Source organism: Sorex fumeus, unplaced genomic scaffold, assembly GCF_029834395.1.
Source record: "Sorex fumeus unplaced genomic scaffold, SorFum_2.1 ptg000034l, whole genome shotgun sequence".
NCBI classification, from domain to species: domain Eukaryota; kingdom Metazoa; phylum Chordata; class Mammalia; order Eulipotyphla; family Soricidae; genus Sorex; species Sorex fumeus.
The window spans coordinates 23,107,501-23,126,555 of record NW_026606091.1 but is presented as its reverse complement, the minus strand read 5'-3'; the positions used below and the strand labels follow the sequence as shown (position 1 = coordinate 23,126,555).

At 52.6% G+C, this 19,055-nt stretch overlaps 1 protein-coding gene across 1 annotated transcript in view; it reads left to right on the top strand.

Annotated features, from left to right (window-relative positions):
* Positions 1-7,990: 7,990 nt before the first annotated feature.
* B4GALT1 (beta-1,4-galactosyltransferase 1) overlaps positions 7,991-19,055 on the top strand; it is a 67,223-nt gene continuing 56,158 nt past the window's right edge. The window contains exon 1 of the mRNA XM_056117174.1: positions 7,991-8,524. Within this exon, the coding sequence (XP_055973149.1) occupies positions 8,131-8,524 (394 nt within the window). The 5' untranslated portion in view covers positions 7,991-8,130. The remainder of the gene's footprint in view (positions 8,525-19,055) is intronic.

The following is a 19,055-nucleotide window of genomic DNA, read 5'->3' as shown; positions in this document are numbered from 1 at the left end:
CCCTCCCTCCCTCCCTCCACCCCACCCCCACCCCCTCAGGGTATTGAACTCATGGTCTCACACATGCAAAGCAAGTGTTTTACAGTTGAGCTATATCTCCAGCCCCTGTCATGATATTCTTATGGATAAAATGGAAAATATGAGTAGGATGAGAGAATAATTAAAAGGAAAACAAAGCTGCTAATAAATAAACAGAGGAAACTTTTCTGGCTATATCTGTGCAAACCTCTATTTTATTTGGAAGGTCCTGGTGACCTGACTCTAGCCTGAGAGTGAAAAGAGAAAGTTTCTCCTTTTGACTTCCTGGCAGCTCAGCTCAAGTCCTGTTGAGTTGAGCCCTGTCTCTCACACCACAGGCTTGGATTCTCCAGGAGATAATGTTAAGGGCGGGGCAGCATAGGAAGTATTCAAGCTGCAGCAGCCTGGAGTGGAGCAGTGCTGAGTGGTACCTGACTCTGGAGGTTGGCATGTGACTGTTTTGCAGTCAAAGACCCTGACTGGTACAATGACGGTATATAATGGCTTCAAGTCAACTTTCAGGGTGTGACTACTGTTTCAGGATCAGTCTTTAGCTGTCTTATTAGTTTACTATGGATACCAAAAACTTATTGGCATTAGTTTCTACTTTCACTATGATGTATGATTTTTTTTTCTTTTTGGGTCATACCCCGTGATGCACAGGGGTTACTCCTGGCTCATGCACTCAGGAATTACTCCTGGCGGTGCTCTGAGAACTATATGGGATGCTGGGAACCGAACCTGGGTCTGCCGTGCGCAAGGCAAATGCCCTATCTGCTGTGTTATCACTCCAGCTCCTATGATACATGATTTGACAGTATGGCAGGATGCTTTCTCACTCTGTCTCTGTCTCTGTCTCTGTCTCTCTCTCTTTCTCTCTCTCTCTCTTTGCTTGAAGCCCAGCTGAGGTGTTGCATATAGTTTTGGGCATGATTTTTTTTTGAAGTAATTAGTTAGACTAGATTCTGGTGAAGAAAGGCTCCGCCAGCATGAGAACAGGAGAGATGATAGGGCAGCTGAGAGAGAAATGATTTTTGAGTTGGGAGAGGGCGCTTGACTGATCTCTTCAAGTAACTGAAAGGCCACCTAGTGGGAAAGAATTTGGTTTATTTTGTGGCTCCAGGGAACAGAGCTGACACCAGTGGTACGGGTGGGCTTTGAGTGAAAGGGCTTACTTCTTGGGTCAATCATATCCAGGGGAGCTGCCTTCCTCTACAATGGTTCCCTGTCAGCAGAGACATGTGTACATGTCTTAAAGGGTACAGTGTGTGTGTGTGTGTGTGTGTGTGTGTATCTGTGAGTATGTGTTTATATGTGTGTATATACATGTATCTGTCTGTATGTGAGCATATGTATGTATATATGTGTATATATATGTTCACATACCTTTGTATCTCTGTGCATGTGGTTATGTGTATGTGTGGATATATATATATATGTGTGTATATATATATATATCTGTGTGTATCTGTATGTATCTATGTATGTACATGTATCTTCGTGGGTCGAGGGAGGGGTGTTCTCCAAAGAGTATAAGTAAGTTAAGTGTTCTTCTAAATTTTCTCTAAAGCTGAAGTCTGGCCAAGTCCATGGGGCAGGGTGGGGAGGGAAGGACCTGAAGTGGGAGAACACTGCCAATGATGAATTGATCTGTAGCACAATTCCCAGGCACGATCCTCGATCCCTCTTCCTGTGAGACACGTAAGAAGGGAGTCCTTGCTGCAGCCTTCCCAGGCCCGCCTGCAGATGTGAACAACCTTAAAGCAGAGCTTCCTTGGCCAGTTGCCGGACATGTGAGAAATGAAAGTTTCATTGTCTAATGGCTCTGAGGCTTAGTGGTTAGTGGCTATCTAGCATTATCACAGCAATAACGAAGATGGATGGACTATTCCAAGAGGCATTCAGATACAAAGCCAACAACACTTCACTGGGCGCTGTGGTCCTCTGTAGACTCAGAGCAAGAAGCATTGGAGAACAAAGAACACATCCCAGAAGATGGTGGGTAAAAGTTGACCTGGATACAGTTACTTCCAAGAGCAGATGATTCCTCTGTGGGTGCAGACTCAGCGCCTGAGGCGTTTTGTGTGCCTTGAGGTTGAAGGGGTGAGAGGCTGAAGTCAACCTCACTGTAGCTGAAGGAAGAAGGCTCACTGGCTGCTCAGAATAAAGCAGGACAGGAACAGAATTCTGAAGTGTATTTGTGTTGTGATGGGTTAAAGGTAGTCACAGATTCTTTTTTTGGCAGGGAGGGAGTTGTTTGGGTCTCATCTGACAGTGCTCAGGGGCAAGTTCTGGCTCTGACTGCTCAGGAGGGGCCCCTGGAGGTGCTCAGAAGACTAGATTTGGTACCAAGGATTTGAATCCATGTTGGAGGGATGTAAGTCAAGCACCATCTTTACATTTGGGGGGGGGGGGCACCGAGCGATGCTCAGGACATACTTCTGGCTCTGCTCCTGGTGAGGTTTGGGGGACCATAACCAGAGCCAGGAATTGAACCAGGGTTGGACCTATTATGCTTATTTTTCAGTTGCAGTCCTGAGAAGGGGCATTCAGATCCTTCTTTGTGGCGCCTACATGAACCTGGCTGCAGCATGCCCCAGTAGTTCCTTGGATAACAGACAGCAGAGCTGCCAGGATTGAACAGCGGACTGGCCAGTACAGTGCTCAGTGTACGGGAAACTGAGAACTTGAACTTGCAATCGCACATTTCCAAGGCAAGTACTCTAAGCAACTGTGTCAATCATCTGCCCCCTGCATAGTTTGTTTACTGGTTTCTTGCAGTTCTAGGGATCCAGTCTCACATATCCAAGGCTAATGTTCAACCACCGAGCTACATTCCAGGCTGTAGGGTAGTTTCGTGAATAACAGGAGTTGGCAAGCTTTTAATGTAAGGAATCAGATAGTACCCTTTTTTATAGCTTTGCAGTGATAGAATACCTATTAAACTATTTGTCTTTGTAGCATAAATACTGACAAGTAAAAGGCAAATAAACGAGCTGGGTGACACTGTAATCACTTTACAGATAGAGGTTGGATTTTGGCAAGGGAATCTATGGTTAATCCTGGTAATAGATAATCGAAATGAAAATTGGCTCCAGGAAGTGGGAATGTGTATGGCAGTTTCATAATCGTCACGGTCCTCCCGTTATTCATCGATTTGCTCGAGCGGGCCCACTAACATTGTGAGACTTGTTACCGGGTTTGGCATATTGAATATGTAATGGGTAGCTTGCCAGTTTCATAACAAAAACCTACCTGGTATTGGCTTTGGAACTTACACTGGAGCGATAGCACAGCGGGTAAGGCGTTTGCCTTGCACGCGGCCGACACGGCCTTTTTGATCAAGTGGGGTGAAACAGAAATGTATATTTTCATGTACAGCTGAGGGCACAATGGGAGGGCTGAAGAAGTTCCATTCAGCAGTTGAAGCCAGACTTCAGGGAGAAACAGAGGGCCTGGGGGTCGACAGGGGAGGGGGTTGAGCATGAGGGGGAACACCATTAAATCCAGGCTCCACTTTGGCCAGCTTCTTCCTCCAAAGTATCTGCTGCTAGGATGAATATTTTTGGTTTTTGGTCTCCAAGAGGCTGCAGCCAGAGCTTACTCCAGGTGGGGCTTGTGGTGTCAGAGACGAAACCTGGGTCAACTCAACCGGTGCCTTACCCACTTCGAGTCTTTCCACCTCCCTCCCTCACTCCCCCACCCCACCCCTCTGTGCTCCGATGTATGGATTTTTTTTTTTTACTTGACAAAGCTGAGGGTGAAGAGATCTCAGAAAGGTTGCACTAGGTCTGTCTGTCTGTCTCAAAGATCAGTTGGTGGCCCTCAAGTTGGATCATGTGTTTCATCGGCATCCTGATGGGGATACTGGTGTCATGCACAGGACGACAGTAGGCAACTGTTGTCCCGTTTCTTCAATTCCTGGCTGTGGAGAGAGGCCTGGGACAGGCTTATGAGCCCTGACCTCCTCTCAGACCAGCTTTCTGGCTAATCTAGGGACATGTGAATGACATACCTACTTCCCTCTGTTAAACCGGAAGTTTGCTTCATCAAGCACACCAAGACAAGGAGGTCTAGCTCACCAGTGGGCCGAGTCCAGACAGCAAAGTTGTCAGCGCATCAGCCGAGAGCAGTGGTCTTACAAGCATTTTATGGGGCATTTCTGCAAACTCTCCCTCTGATTCATGCTCAGTATTATGTGTTAACATTGTGGGGGTGCACTTACCTCATCGTATCGGGTACTGCAATTATGTTGGGGCTACAGAACAGCAACAACATCATGAAGATAAGGAGTTACAATCATGGTTACAGCAAGGGAAGTTCACAGCAAGAAAGTTAGGGGGTCTTGTGGTTTTGTAGTTAACAGCCTAAGAGTAAGTTATGAATCGCACATTAGACCTCTCCTCTTCTTCTAGGGCAGGTCAGTGTAACCTTAGGCTGACTCATTTTCTAACTAGACTCAGGCTGCTGGGGTCAGTTGCCCCCTCGCCAACCCCTTGGTAAACAAGTTTGTTGTTTTTTTGGGTCACTCCTGCTGGTGCTCCAGGGTCACTCTCATGGATGCTTGGGGGACCAGGAAATACTGGGGATTGAACCCAGGCCTCCAGCATGCAAAGGATGTGCTCCAGCTCTTTGAGCCCCCTATCCCTGGGTGAAAAAAATTCTTGTCTTTCATGTTCAAAACCAACTATAAACCCTTTATTTTCCCCTTCTTACATCATCAAAGTGGTTCTAAGCATTCATTCACACATATTTTAACAAATGTTTATTCAGTGTTAGCAACGTGCAGGTTCAGTTCTAGTTTTTCAGGATGTAGTAGTGAATAATAGTGAATGTACCCGTGCTCACAAAGCTGGTCTTCTAATAAGGGAGAGAGACAGTCAAGGTAAAACCTTGGGTACTGATCGCTTCTATGAAGAGAGATTTGGTTGAGGGATTAACCTCCACAGGGTGGTCTGAGATCTCTCTCCTAAAGTAAGCTTTGAAAAAACAGTGAAACTTGGGAGAACAGCAACTCAGGCTAAGTGAACAGCAAATACAAAGATACCAACTGAATAGAAAATGTAAAGATACTGGGAACACTTAGAGGTTGTGATATTTCAGTGCATAGTTGTAGATTTTGTGGTGTGTGTGTGTGAGAGAGAGAGAGAGGGAGAGAAGCAAGATAATTTTTCTTGAATGAAATTTATTTAGAAAAATGGAGGGGGAGAGAAGAAAAGGAGTATGTGTCAAAGCGAGAACATGAGTTTGAAAGACCAAGTAGGCAAGCAAGCAAGATACTTGTTCAAGGAAGAACACAGGCTAGAAGAACAAGCCCCACTTATTTCTTTTGCCAAAAAGTAGGGCTCGACCATTATGAAGTTCTATTTTTTTTAAGATAAGGTGCCAATATTACTTAAAAGTGGGTGTCACACAATTATGCAGTGGCAATGATTACACACTGAAATACAGTAGGGCAACCCTGAAAGAACAATTATGGGGGAGGAAGAGATCTAAACCAGATTAGGCTGATTTATACAGATTCGGATTTTGTTCTGAATTGAATCGCGTGATCTCTCGTATGCTTACAAAGATCTCCTTGGATCTGGTATGAAGAATAACCTGGGGAAGGGGTATGGAGGAAAACTGGTCAGCCCAGTGACCGGTTAGTTAGGAGGCTGCCACAGAACTCAGAACAAGAGTATGGTGGCAAGATGGTTAGAGCAGCTTAAGGAATGGTGGGTTCTGAGGATTTGAAAGTGTTGCTGAGGAGACTTGCCCAGGCCTTGGAATCAGCAATGGAGACTAAGAGAGACACATGGAGAACCACTGAGGTCTGGGGAATGGGATAAACAATGGTGCCTTTCTCTTTGGAACGGCAGTGGAGTGGGTAGTGGAAGACAGGATGTGCGGGGTTTGAAATGCTTGGAAGTTGATTAGGAGTCTGGAGGTCAGGGTTGGAGACCAAAATATAATTTCCCCCCCCCCCATCAGCATACAGTCATTACAACTGGCTCCTGCAGAGGACAGACATCTGGCCCGCCTGGGAACACAGGCGCTTGGCAGTCATAGGCAGGCAGATAAAAATCAGTCGTGCCCATGAAGTGAGCAGAGAAGGAAAGGAGAATGAGGCCACGGAGAAGACAGGAGTTGCCAGTGAAGCAAGGAAGACCAGAAAAGCCAGGAAACCAGGTGAATGAAGCAGGTTCTGTACCACCTCAACCAAGGTCCAAATCCCAAGCCTCAGTTTTCACCTCTGTGAAATGGACACGGGAATGTCAAGGTGTATATGGCTGTGCGACAGAGAGGAGAGAGGCGGGGTGGGCCTGCGTGGGAACGGCTGTATAGCGAATGCTCCAAGGAGCACAGCTATTAGGGTCCCCCTGCCGCACCACACCCCCTCCACCCCCCTCCCAGAGTCCTTCTGAGAGCCTGGGAATCCTTGGCTCTCTCCAACGTCAAATCTGAAGCAAAGCAACTTGGCTCACGCAGCCTCTCGCCCTGACTCGCACAGCCACGGGGGCCAAGCAAAGAGCAGAGGGGGAAAAAAAAGTTTTGGAGCCGGAATTCTGCCTCTGCCTCTCCCACTCCCGACAGTGGGATCTTGGCGCTTCCCGAGTCTTGCGAAGTCTTGAACTCTGCCAAGGGGGGCCGCGGTTACTCCACGGGGTGGCGGGGTCTACGCGCGCGCGGGCCATATAAATTGGATTGTAGATAAATAAATACAAGCAGCCTCTCTCCTGAACGCCGGCCAGCCGAGGAGTTTCGGAGGCTCGCCCTCGACTTCCACCAAGAGCTCAGTGGGTGGCGGGGTGTGTGTGCCCCGAGGAGGCATTTCTCCAGGCACCCTCCCCTCCAAAGGCATCGAGGGGAGGGGTCCCCGGGAAGCGCCTGCGTAGGGGCTGCGGGGGAAACTCCTCGAGGCCCTTCTTTTCCCGCGTGCGCGCGCGCCCCCCTGGGGGTAGAAGAGTCCGGCCCCGCGGCCAACGGGCCCCTAACGCCCCAGCGAACCCCTCCTGCCCCACGGCCGGGCCAGCGCGCGCGCGCCGCTCGTCAAGCCCCGTGTCCGGGGCAACCGAACCCCACGCCGTCCCGGGACTGCAGCGGCGGCCCCCTGGCCTCCAGCCCCCCCGGACGCGCCGGCGGCTCCTCTGTGGTCCCCCGGAGGACCCCGCGCGCCCCGCCCGGGAGGGCGCCGGTGTAGCCCGTAAGCTCCCCAGGAAGTGAGCGGCGCCTCTAGGGGGCCGCGCCGAGGCAGTGCCCGGCCGGCGGAGGTGGGGGGAGGGGGCGCACTTCTCCCAAGTCTCCCGAGTCCCTGGGCCCGCATCCCTGGAAGGCCGGAGCCTCGGGGCCAAAGTGCGGGGAAGCCCTCCCCCTCCCCCTCCCCCGGGCCGAGCCATCCCCAATTCTCAGCGAGGGGCTCCCCGGCAGCCTCCCAGCCCCTGCTCCGCCCCCCTTGCAGCCTCCCGCCCAGAGACCCCGCCCCCAAACCACGCCCCGCAAGGCCACGCCCCACATAGGCCCCGCCTCCCACGCTGGGCCCCGCCCCACGGCCCCGCCGCCCATCCCGCGCCCCTCGGGTTCCGCCCACTTCGCTCATCCAAAAATACCCCGACCCGGCCGGCAGCTCCTCCCCAGGCATCCACCACCCGCGCCCTCCCGAACCCTCCGCTGCGGACTAGCTCCAACTCCGCCCCCGCCCCCTCCGCCCGCAACCCACCGCTCCCCGGTCTTGGCCCCGTCCCCGCCTAGGCCCCGCCTCTCCGTCTGGGCCACGCCCCATATCGGCCCCGCCCTCAGAGGAGGCCCCGCCCCATATCGGCCCCGCCCACGGCCCGAACCCGCGGGCCCCCCGGACCCCGCCCACTCCGCCCCTCCAAGAAAACCTCGCTCGGGGCCCCGCCCCGGCCGGCAGCTCCGTCTCCACCCCCCGCCCCCGCCCGCGCCCGGGGCTCCCTTCTCGCTGGGCTGCCGGGCCCGGTGGACTTTTTGCTGCCCGCCAGCCTGCGCCCGCACTCGCTCTGCTGCCCGCCCTCCCCGCGGCTGCAGTGTCGGGTAGGGTCTGGCCGGCGGCCCGCGGGCGGGCCGCCCTCCGGCTGTAGCCCACCCCCCTCTTAAAGCGGCGGCGGGAAGATGAAGCTCCGCGAGCAGCTCCTGAACGGCAGCGCCGCGATGCCGGGCGCGTCCCTGCAGCGGGCCTGCCGCCTGCTCGTGGCCCTGTGCGCGCTGCACCTCGGCGTCACCCTGGTCTACTACCTGACGGGCAGCGACCTGCGCCGCCTGCCGCAGTTGGTGGGGGCGCGCGCCCCGCTGGACGGAGACCCGGACGATGACGGGGCGCCGGGGCCGCCCACCGAGGGGCTCCGCGCGCGCGGGGCCGCGCCGCCGCTGCCTCTGGGCGTCTCCTCCCCGCCGCGCCCGCCCGGGGAGTCCAGCCCCGGGCCCGCCCGCAACTCGACTACCGCGCCCGCGCCCCCCAGCACGGCGCGATCGCTACCCGCCTGCCCGCCGGAGTCCCCGCTGCTCGGTAAGGACCGGGGAGACGAGGCGGGTCCAAGCCCCGGGTCTCCCCGCTGACTTTCCCTGACACGGTTCCCGGGACGCTCGTGCCCTTCGCCTTCCCTTTCCCGATCCGAGCGGTCCTAAGCGGTTCGGACACGACTGGGTGGGGAGGGGTCGGTCGGGAGAGGAGTTGAGTCCTTGGGTTTCGTGTTGGAAGGCGGGGCAGGGGCCGGTGAGGGTGAGGGGAAGTCGCAGGCCCCTTTGGCCTCGGAACCGGAGGCCTTGGACAACTTCCCTGCTCTGGCCCAAGCTGCAAAAAAGTTTTTGCGATTGTGCCGAGGGCTGGGGAGCCGCCTTTACTCCGGCTGACCTGTGGCTTAGGGACCTCAAAGGGAACGAGCTTGATGGCCTTATTGATGTCCGCCCACCCCCCCCCATCTTCTCTCCCCCTAAACCCCCCCTCCCGTCGCACCTCTCCACTTCGTCACTATCTTAGGTCCCTATCCAAGCCCGTCCTGCGTCACCTTGCCGCTCCTGAAAACGGTGAAATTTTCTTTTGAACTTCTCTGGGCAAGTGACTTCTTGGTAATCCTCCAGTTTCACACCTGTTAAGTGGGAAGAATTGGCGCCTATTTCCCAATGGTTTTGGAAGATGAGCTGATACAATGTTAACAAGAGTAGACTTTAATGAGGGTAAATTGTTGCTACTGCGTTCAGTTCCTGCTGTTGCCCTAGGGCCGTCCTCCCCAGCTTCCTGCCCTGTGAGGTTCCCCAAAAGTCGTCAGTGCGCATGGGCCTTCTGCGGTGTAAGGGTGTTTACATGCGTGTGTGAAGGTGTATGGTGTGTGTATGTGTGTTCTTATGCTATGTGCACGTTCTTTGCCCAGATGGTGTGAACAGGGCTTCCAGTATCTGGTCTGTTTCTGAGCAGACAGAGAGATTGGGGTGGGTTTGCATTACTTATGTCTGCAGGAGGCTAAACACCCCACCCCACCCGCCCCTGCCTCCCAGACCTATCCTTAAATTGTAACCAACAAGTACTTGGTTCCAAGGGGGCCACAGGTTGCTCCCCAAATCACCAGACAGGTGGCTGCTCATGTCTAGCTAGCTGCCAAGGCTTAGAGAATGTTCTGGGGGGCCCTGGCAAGCTGGCAGTGAGGCATTGTGCCATTAGGAACTGGCTAGTTTTTTTTTTTCTCCGAACCCTGGCACAGGGACTCCCTCCAGGGTTCTTGCACAATGTCTCCCAGAACCACTCCAGCCTTTTCCTATCAAGTCTGGGAGGAAGCTCTTGGAATCGGTCAGACATGGATTGTGGTCATCAGGGAGGCTTTTTCTGCAGCAGAAACTGGAGTTCCTCTGGACACGCTGGTTAGCGTGGGAAGCCAACCAGTCCTGGAAAACGAGGAGCTGTCTGGGCAGAACTGTTCTGGGTGGGACCTCAGGCTTGTGGAGAATGTGTCTGAGACCCTTGGTACCAACAAACAAAACAAAACAAAAACAAAAACAGTGGGGCAAAGCTCACAGGGTTATTTTTAGGACTAAATGAGATCGTGTTGAGTACGTGGCAACTTGGAGCGTGCTCAGTCATCATCATCTCGGCACTGGCCTTGAAATTGCTTTCCCCCGACAGGCAGGGAAAGTGCTTGTGAGAGGGGCAAAAGGGAGGCCTCCAGAGACAGCTGCGAGTGTGGATCTTGTCCTCTTGCTTCCAGTTGTTGCCTAGGTGTTCAGCTAAACGAGGGAGAAATTAATGAGAAAGTGTCCCTGTCAGGTCTAGGGAGTTGTTAGGGATGAGAACAAAACAAGGGCCCTTTTGGTTTTTGTTTTGTTAGCTGTGTTGCTAACACTCTGTTCTCTGGCTTTTTGAGCTGCCTGAAGGGGTTTGGGAGGGTGAAAACTTGGGCTTTGTGTGGCCCAGGGCTGGGGGGGCGGGTCACCTCTCCCTGTCTGGGACGTGCTTGGGACCATGGTGTCCAGGAGCCAACCACAGAAAGTGAGGGCAGAGAGGTTTTCTCTTTTTTTTCTTTTCTGTTTTGCTTTTCAGGTCACACCCGGCAATGCACAGAGGTTACTCCTGGCTCTGCACTCAGGAATTACTTCTGGTGGTGCTCGGGGGACCATATGGGATGCTGGGAGTCGAAGCTGGGTCGGCCGCATGCAAGGCAACCACCCTACCTGCTGTGCTATCGCTCCAGCCCCAGAGAGGTTTTCTTGATCTCAGTGGTACTCTCGGGTTTGAGTGGTTGGGAGCTGGCTCCCCAGGGAAGTTTCTGGCCAGGATGACCCTCCCACCGCCCCCCCCCCCGCCCCTGGGAGAGAGCTGAAAGTCTCTCTGGGAGCCTGTGCTTGGGGGCATCCACCCCATCTGTTCTGCTGGGCAGGTGTCGAGCCTAGCACCTTGCCAGTGATTTTTAGGGTTGGTGGGAGAAAGTCTCCAGGGGGGTGGGAAGCTGCAACCTTTTCACTTCTTGCAGTTCCTTTCTGAGACTCGGCTCTGTCCTCTGCTGTCCAGGGGGTCTCTACCCGCTGCTCTTGATTCAGGCTGGGACCTCCAGGTCATGGAGAGCAGGTGGGCACTTCCACGGGGCAGCCTGACCTCTAGCTGGTGATGGGCAACCCACTGGAACCTACCATGGGCTGCCAGAGGCTTGTGTGGTCTTGGCGGTAGATCCTGACTGTGTGCTCTGTAGTATTGTGTGTTGGGCCCCTCCTGGGTCCTGCCCTCCGCTTCCCTGGGCTGGGAATGCAGGGTCATCAGGAGCCTCTTTGGGCCATTCCTGTGTTCCCTGAGGTTCTCCCTGAGCCTTACATACAGCCTTTCCTTTTTGGGGGGAGTGGGGAGCAGTGGAGGGGGGGGATGGTGGGGTTAGGGTTAGGATTAGGGGGCACATCTGGTGGTACTTAGGAGTTTACACTGACACTTTGTTCAGAAATCACTCCTGGCAGTGCTCACGGGAACCAGACAGGATGGCAGCAATCCACGCAGCGTCAGCCTCATGCGCAGCAAGAATCCTACCCTTTGTGCTTTAGCTCCGGTGGCCTCACCTCCAGCCTGGACCCTTGGCCGCCTGCCTCCACTCTGCAGCGGGCAGTGAGGCTCCCCTTTTTTTCTGGCCACGTGGCTGTTGGCCTGTGATGGGGGCAGCAGCCTGGGAGGTTCAGTGGGCCCCACATTGTGTTTCTTTTCCTGGAATGTTTTTCCCTGAGTTGGCAGCAACTCAGCCAACCCGACTGGCACTGGCACTGTGAGGTGAGGCCAGAGAGGGGCCCGGTGGGGGCCAGGCAGTCCCTCAGGTTGAACTGGTTCTGGTTTGAGGACTGAGCACAGGGGCTGTGGGTGGGCGCAGCCTCCTCCCAAGGGCATGGGAGGGAACCATGGGAAGTCACAGGCTCTTTAAGCCCCTCTTGCCTTGACTGGGCTTGGTGGGAGGAGGTCCTCTTCCTTTATGCAAAAGAACACGGGTCTGATGGAAAGTGGAGAGAGCCATAGGCCTCTGGGCCAGCAGATAGCTGCCACAGGGAGCCAGGACCCAGGGAAAGCTGATTTCAAGTGCTGATTCCCCCCAGCCTTTGTGCAGAATTGCAGCCAGGACCTCCTCTCCACATACCCAGCTGGGCTCTGAGAAATCAGGTCTTACTCCCTCATCTCTCCTCCCCTGCCTCCCAGCACACATGTGTACATAGGCAGTGGCCCAGGACCCAGCCAATTCTGAGGACCACAGTCCTGGTGTACACTCAGGAAGGGGCTCGCTCTCGCTCTCTCTCTCTCTCTCTCTCTCTCTCTCTCTCTCTCTCTCTCTCTCTCTTCTCTCATGGGGAATGATTCCTGGAGGCATTCTATGTGCCCCATGGATTTCTGAGCTTTTGATACTGCCGCAAACAGTTTTTCCTTTTATGGGATAGGGTGGGGGAGTGGTGGTGGTGGGGATTTGGGGCTATACCCAGTGGTGTTCAGAGCTTACTCCTGGCTCTGCACTCAGGGATCATTCCTGGCAGGGCTCAGGGGAGACCATCTGGGGTGCCAGGGATCGAAGTCAGGTCGGCCGTGTGCAAGGCAAGTGCTCTTCCCACAGTGTACTGTTTCTCTGGCCCCCTCATTTTATTTCATTTTTGTAGGAGTACTGGTATTTATTCACCCACTGATTAGCTGATTGAATTGGGCATGAACTCCACCCTCATTTTATTTTTTATTTCTATGTATTGTGGCACAGTCACTGAGGATGCAAACCAGGATCTCACAACATGCAGGTCAAGCGCTGTTACTGATGAAGTCCTACCTTGTTCTTCCTTCCTGGTCCTTTAAACCAATTTTGATTTGTGCTCTTCCGTGCAGGAAGGAATTTATTGTCCCAGACATACATCCTTATGTTAACAGTCTGAGATAGGCACGTAGCCTGCAATTCTGTCTTGCTTTCTGCCACCTGTCCTGTCCCTTCCTAGCCTTGTGGCAAACGGGAACCTCCCGTACATTATATCCCAGAATGAGCCAGGCGAACGGTCTTTGGGGCATGGGAAGCAGAAGTCCATGGACCCAGACTGCGGTTTTGAACACCCAGAATGAAACTCTCCAGTACTCTGACCCTCAGTCTTGCTTTAGACACAGGACCAGGGAATAGCAGGGAGTTGGGATTCAGTTCTACTATTTTCTAGCCCCTGTACTTCTGTGCCTGTATGGCCCAGTTGATGCCTCAGGGTGGCTTTTTTTTTCTTTTTGGGTCACACCCAGCTATGCTCAGGGGTTACTCCTGGCTCTGCACTCAGGAATTACTCCTGGCAGTGCTCAGGGGACCAGATGGGATGTTGGGGATCGAACCCTGGTCAGCCGCGTGCAAGGCAAATGCCTTCCCTGCTGTGCAATTGCTTCAGCCCCAGGGTGGCCTTTCTGACAATGTGGCTACACCTGAGCTGCCTGCTAGTGGGACAAAACCCTGTTGAAGTTCGGCCTTGCTCCTTTACTTTCTCTTTTCCTTTTTGTATTCAGAAACTCAAAATGGATATCAAAATTCTCCAGTCCTATCTCTTTGGGTTTTTTTGTTTGTTTGTTTCTTTGATTTGGGGCCATACTCAGAAGTGTGCAGGACTTCTCCCCAGCTTGGGGAGTCACTTGTGGTGGAGCTCAGGGACCATATACAGTAACTGGGGGATTGATCGGCCAATGACTATGTGCAAGAGAAATGCTTTAAACCTAAGCTATTTCTCTGCCCATCTAGTCCTGATTTTACTTGGTTGTATGAAAATTCTCTTTCAATTTCTGAAGTGATGTATTCACTCTGCTGCTTAAATTTTAACTCACTGCTTCCTGTAGCAGGCCCTGGCTGTCCACCTGTGACTGGCTTTAAGAAAAGGTTTTGGCTAGGAGCAGAGAGTAGGGTGGGTCAGACAGGTGGGAGGTTTGACTGATTGTTGGTTGGGAATGACAGTCAATGCCAGGACAGTTCCAAGCCCCAGATGTGCTGAGCACACATTCTTTGAGGGCACCTTTGAGACTTCTAAGGCTCTGCTGAACTCTGTGTGTGAGAAAGGGCCTGCCCAGTCTGCGGTTGCCAGCCCAGCTGATTTCTCCATGGCCTATTTACCCAAGGCCTCCTGCAATCTTGTGATCTCCTGTGATCCTATTTCCTGCCTGTGCCTAGTGGGAGATTAGAAATTTACTTCTGCAAGGTAAGCACCCTACCCCTTGTACTATCACTCTGGGCCCAATCCCAGTTTGTTCTTTAATTTTTTTTTTTTGTTTTGGGTAACACCTGGCAGTGTGCAGGACTTATTCTTGGCTCTCTGCTCCAGGATTACTCCTGGCAGGGCTTGGGAGACTATATGAGGTGCCAGGGATCAAACCCCAGTCGGGTGAGTGCAAGGAGAGCTCGCTACCAGCTATCGCTCCAGCCCTAATTTCACTTTTTCTTCACCCATTAAGCAGTGATCCTGTTGTCCTAGGACAGGGTCTGTGCTCCGTTTCTGGAGTCCTTTGAGGCCCGGGCACTTTTCTGTTAGGCTCTGACATTGGCCCACACGCTCTCTGGGCAGTGGGGTCCCTGTGAAGGTCAGATTGGATTCAGTGACCTCCATCAAACTGCCCCAGCCTCTTTCTTGGGTTCAGGGTTTTAGGGACCACAACAGTATCTGTGATTGATGGGCCCTTGGGGGGAGATCTGTGGGTTCTGTTCCACAAGTTTCTGAGTCTCCAGGTGGCAAGGTGTCCTGGACGCTTCAGGGTCATCCCTGGCTTTGGCTTGAAACTGGTTCTGGGTCCATGTGGCCTGGAGTGATTTGTCCTTAGAAGGCAGAGGGGCTGAGTCACATGCTCCAAGTTTCAGGTTACACATCTCCAGGTTGGCCTCTGCCCACCCTCTCCCCACACAGATGAAGCTCAGGGACGCTGGCAGAGACCCTAGTGATTCTGGCTGGCCTGGCAGTGCTCGGGAGCTGCGTCTCCAGCCCCCTTGCTGCCTGCCCAGAGTATTGTGCATTGTGGGGAGTGGAGGAGGATTGATTTGCTTGCCCCGAAAGCTTGCCTTTTCTGGTTTTGTTCTGGGTGGGAGATCTCCTCCTTTTGGTAAAAAGTGATGTCCACTCTTTGAAAGTGATTTGGAAAGTTAAGGGTAGGGGAGACAGTAGGATCAGGTCAGGTGGTGCTTGGGTTGCAGGGAATGGAGCACTACCAGGAGTGATTCACGAGCACCCAGGAAGGAGTAAGCACTGAGCACTACAGGCTTCCAACCCAAAATGAAGTCACCTATTTTAAAAAAAGAAGTTAAAGGAGGAAGAATTAAAAAAAAAAGAGGAAGAAAAAGCACACTTTGATTCCTCTTCACTGAGTACAGAGATTCTCAAACTTACTTTTTTTTTTTTCTTGAATTCCCTGGAGAGCTCTTAAAAATTCCTAATAGTCTTTATGGCCTGGTTGAGGGCTGGGCCTTGTCCAGGACAGTAAGGTGTTAGCCGGGCCTCACCCATTGGAGCCTGTTTCGGTGATTGGCAGTCAGCTCTGTTGATGGCAGGAACACTGGCCCCACTGCAGTGCTGCTGCTGCTGTTGCTTCTTTTAAAAAAAAAATGGATCACACTCCACTGTGCTCAGGGTTTACTCCTGGCTCTATGATCAGGGACCACTTCTAGAACGATCACCTGGGGATCAAACCAGGGTCAGCCATATGCAAGTCAGCTCACTCTACTGTCTCTCCAGCTGGCTTCTTGAACTCTAGCCGACACCACCCCTCTTCTCCCAAGAAATGCAGTGTGGGCAAACACTCCCAGAAGTCTTTCAGATACAGGAACATGATGCATTTCAAATTCACCTCTGGGCATTCTATTTTCAGAGAATTGCTAAATTACTTGTGACCCTCCCCCCCCCCCCCCCCAACACACACACACTCATTGGGAATCAACACCCACAGTTTAAGAAATGGGGCCTGGAAGAAATGCATTTCATATATCCTCTTTTTTTTTTTTTTTTTTTTTTACTGGTGCCAAGACTCAGAGACTATAAAATCCAGATCCCGGAACCACGCGGGGGGAGGGGGGCCATCTTATCAGAACTTGTTTTTATGACATCTTATTATCTCATTCCTACTTTGGACAAACTTGCAGGCTATCGAATGTAGCCTGCCCACAGGGCAGAGTCTGGCAAACTCCCCGTGGCATGGCGTACCAAATATGCCAAATACCAGTAACAATGATGGGTCTCATTCTCCTAAAGAGCCGTGAATATAACCTCAGGGCTAGGATGAAAGAGACGTTACTGGGGCCTGCTCGAGGCAATTGACGAATAACAGGATGATGAAATGAATGAAATAACTGGTGCTTGTTTAAAAGAGAGGTTGACATCCTCGCATACAGATAAATGTGTGTAAGATAGATAACAGGGTCTGAGCAGGGACAGAGGGAGGAAGGGAACTTAGTCCAATGCTAAGTTCCTCTCCAGCCGGGGAATTTCCTTTCCCTTGTACTTTCCAGTAAACCTTACTATTTCCCCCCTCCCCCCCAAAAAAAAATTGAAAGAAGAAAGTGGAGGACGAGAAGTCACACAAGGAAGTGATGGAAGTGATGGAGGCTCTTGTTCACTTTGTTGGTGGTAAGGTTAGTAGCTGCATACGTCAAAACCATAAACATTAACACAGCTGTGTTCATGCAACCTGACTCCCATCCCCTGCCCCACAAGCATAGTGACCAATACCACACACACACACACACACACACACCACTCATAGATACCTGCACACAAGCTCAGTGACCAGCATTTTTGTGCAGAGGGTGCTATATGTCTTCCCAAGGGGTTTTCAGAGGCCCTACGATGATGCCCCTTCCCCCAACTTCTCTTAAATTACTCTGCCAGCTGGACTGGAGTGTGAGGACCCTATGAACCAGGGATTACCCAGACCACTCTGGCCTCTAGGACTGAAGCTGGCATTCAAGGCCACACCTGGTGGTGTCGTTCAGGGGGAATGATCAGCATTTTAGATTTAAGATTCTCTTAAAAGTTTGCCAGAGCAATAGTACAGCAGTTAGGGCACTTGCCTTGCTTGTGACTAACCTGGGTTCAATCCCTGATACCCCGTATGGTTCCCTGAGCCACACCAGGTGTGATCCCTGAGTACAGAGCCCAGGAGTAAGCCCTGAACATTGCCAGGTGTGTTCCCTCCCCCCCAAAAGTTTGATTTTTATATATTTAAAAATCACAAGATGATATAATTTTATCAGCTGAACATGCCATTACTTTTTTAATTCCACTGTTACTGACCTGGGTTGTTGAACTCAATGTATGCACAAGCATGCACAGGTTTAATTTTGCCTTGGTGGTGTGGGGAGGCTCATGCATAAAGCTTTCTGCCCTTTAGGGATTATTTGCATAGGAGAGCTTTATGAAAATGGAAACAAAGGGTGTGCACTTTTTGAAAAGGCCCGGGCTATGAAACCAATCTTGCTTAAAGTAGTGGCCCATTCATTGGAAGTGATGGGTTGGCTTGAGTCTTGGCAGATTTATATTGCTGGCTGCTGAATGAGGGATGTTTCTAGAATTCTGATTAAAAAGGAAACTAGATGCAGGAAGCACCTGGGGCAGGGGTGGAGGGCCAGGCTCTTGGCATCAAGGCGGCAGAAATTCAGAGGACTCCGGGAGTGAGGCCCCAGGAAGCAACTTTCCCAGGAACCCTCCCCACCCCCCACCCCCCTCTTGTTTCCTGAGCCTCCAGATCCTGGAAGTCTGGGGTTTAAGGACCTTGGCGCTGGATGACACCACCTACTGAACCTAGTTCTGTTGACTGAGATGTGGCTCTTTTTATTTACTGTTTTGTTTTTTGGGCCACACCCACTGCTTATTCTGTGCTCAGAGCTCACTCCTGGCTGGGCTGGGAGAGACTGTGTATTGCCAGGGTGAGAACCCAGGTCGACTACCTGCAAGACTGTACCTACGACTGTACTATCTTTCTAGCCCCTCTCAGATTTTTAAATTTATTTTGATTTGGGAGCCATGTCCAGCAGTGCTTGGGTGCCACTCCCAGCACTGCCAGGACTCTGTGTAGCAGTAGGACCTGATGCCAGCTGCCTGGTGGTACCAGGGACTGAACCAGAGAGCCCTAGGAGCCCTAAGATGTTCTTTCCAGGAGCAGGGCACGAGCTCGCCCAGCAGACGAAGACACATGCAGTCTGCCTGCCCCTCCTTTGCCCCCCCCCCCCCCCCGACGGCTGGCTCCAGGTCTGGAAGTGAGACCCTTTCCTTCTGGTTTCCAGGAATTCCTGTCTGGAGCCACCCTGGAGCCACATATGGTCTCCCAGGCCCTGCCTGAGAGGGGTCCTTGAACTCCTCTCAGCGCTGAAACCACCTCACTGGGACTGAGTCCTCCTCCTTGAGGGACACTGAAGGTCTGGGAATGTGCCAGGAATCATTTGGCATGGCGCCTGGGTTAACGGGGAGGCCGCCTGAGGGACAGGGCAGGGTCACAGCAGACCTGTGCGACCAACACACTGTGAGGTCAGGCACCTTCCTGCCGGTCATGTGGGTCCCGGGGCGTGAGGAGGGGCCCGGGCCGGGCCTTCAGTGATACCTTGGCCCGTGACAGGACGTGTCTAAATAAGCCTGAAAACTTTTCCTTTCGAAGTTTCTTCCTGTTGAGCGTGTAGGGTCCTCTTGTCTTTGATGTCCCGAAACCACAGAGCTGTCATTGGTGTTTTGGGACACTGCCAGCCTGACAAAACAGGAAAAGGACTTTGAGTCGAGGGCTGACCCAGGGAAACTTGGTATTTGTGTTTTGTTTAGTTTTCACACAGGGGCCTCTCCAGCCATGCCTAGGAGTCTTGGGCGGGAGTGGGGGGCCTCTCCATTCAGCCCAGTGGCAAGGTTTCTTGGGGGAGCAATAGTATGGGTACTGGTATCTTTGGGGCCACACCTGGCAGTGTGCTGGGGACCACCAGTGGTTTGTGTTCTAAGACGCTCGGGGTGCTTGGCCTAGAGATGTTAGGCCATTCCTAGTGCTCAGATGTGCCCTTTCAGGCAGCCTGGGTGGGGTTCCTGCCTGCTGAGAATGGGTGGATCTGAGTCTTTACCTCCAAGTTAGGAGG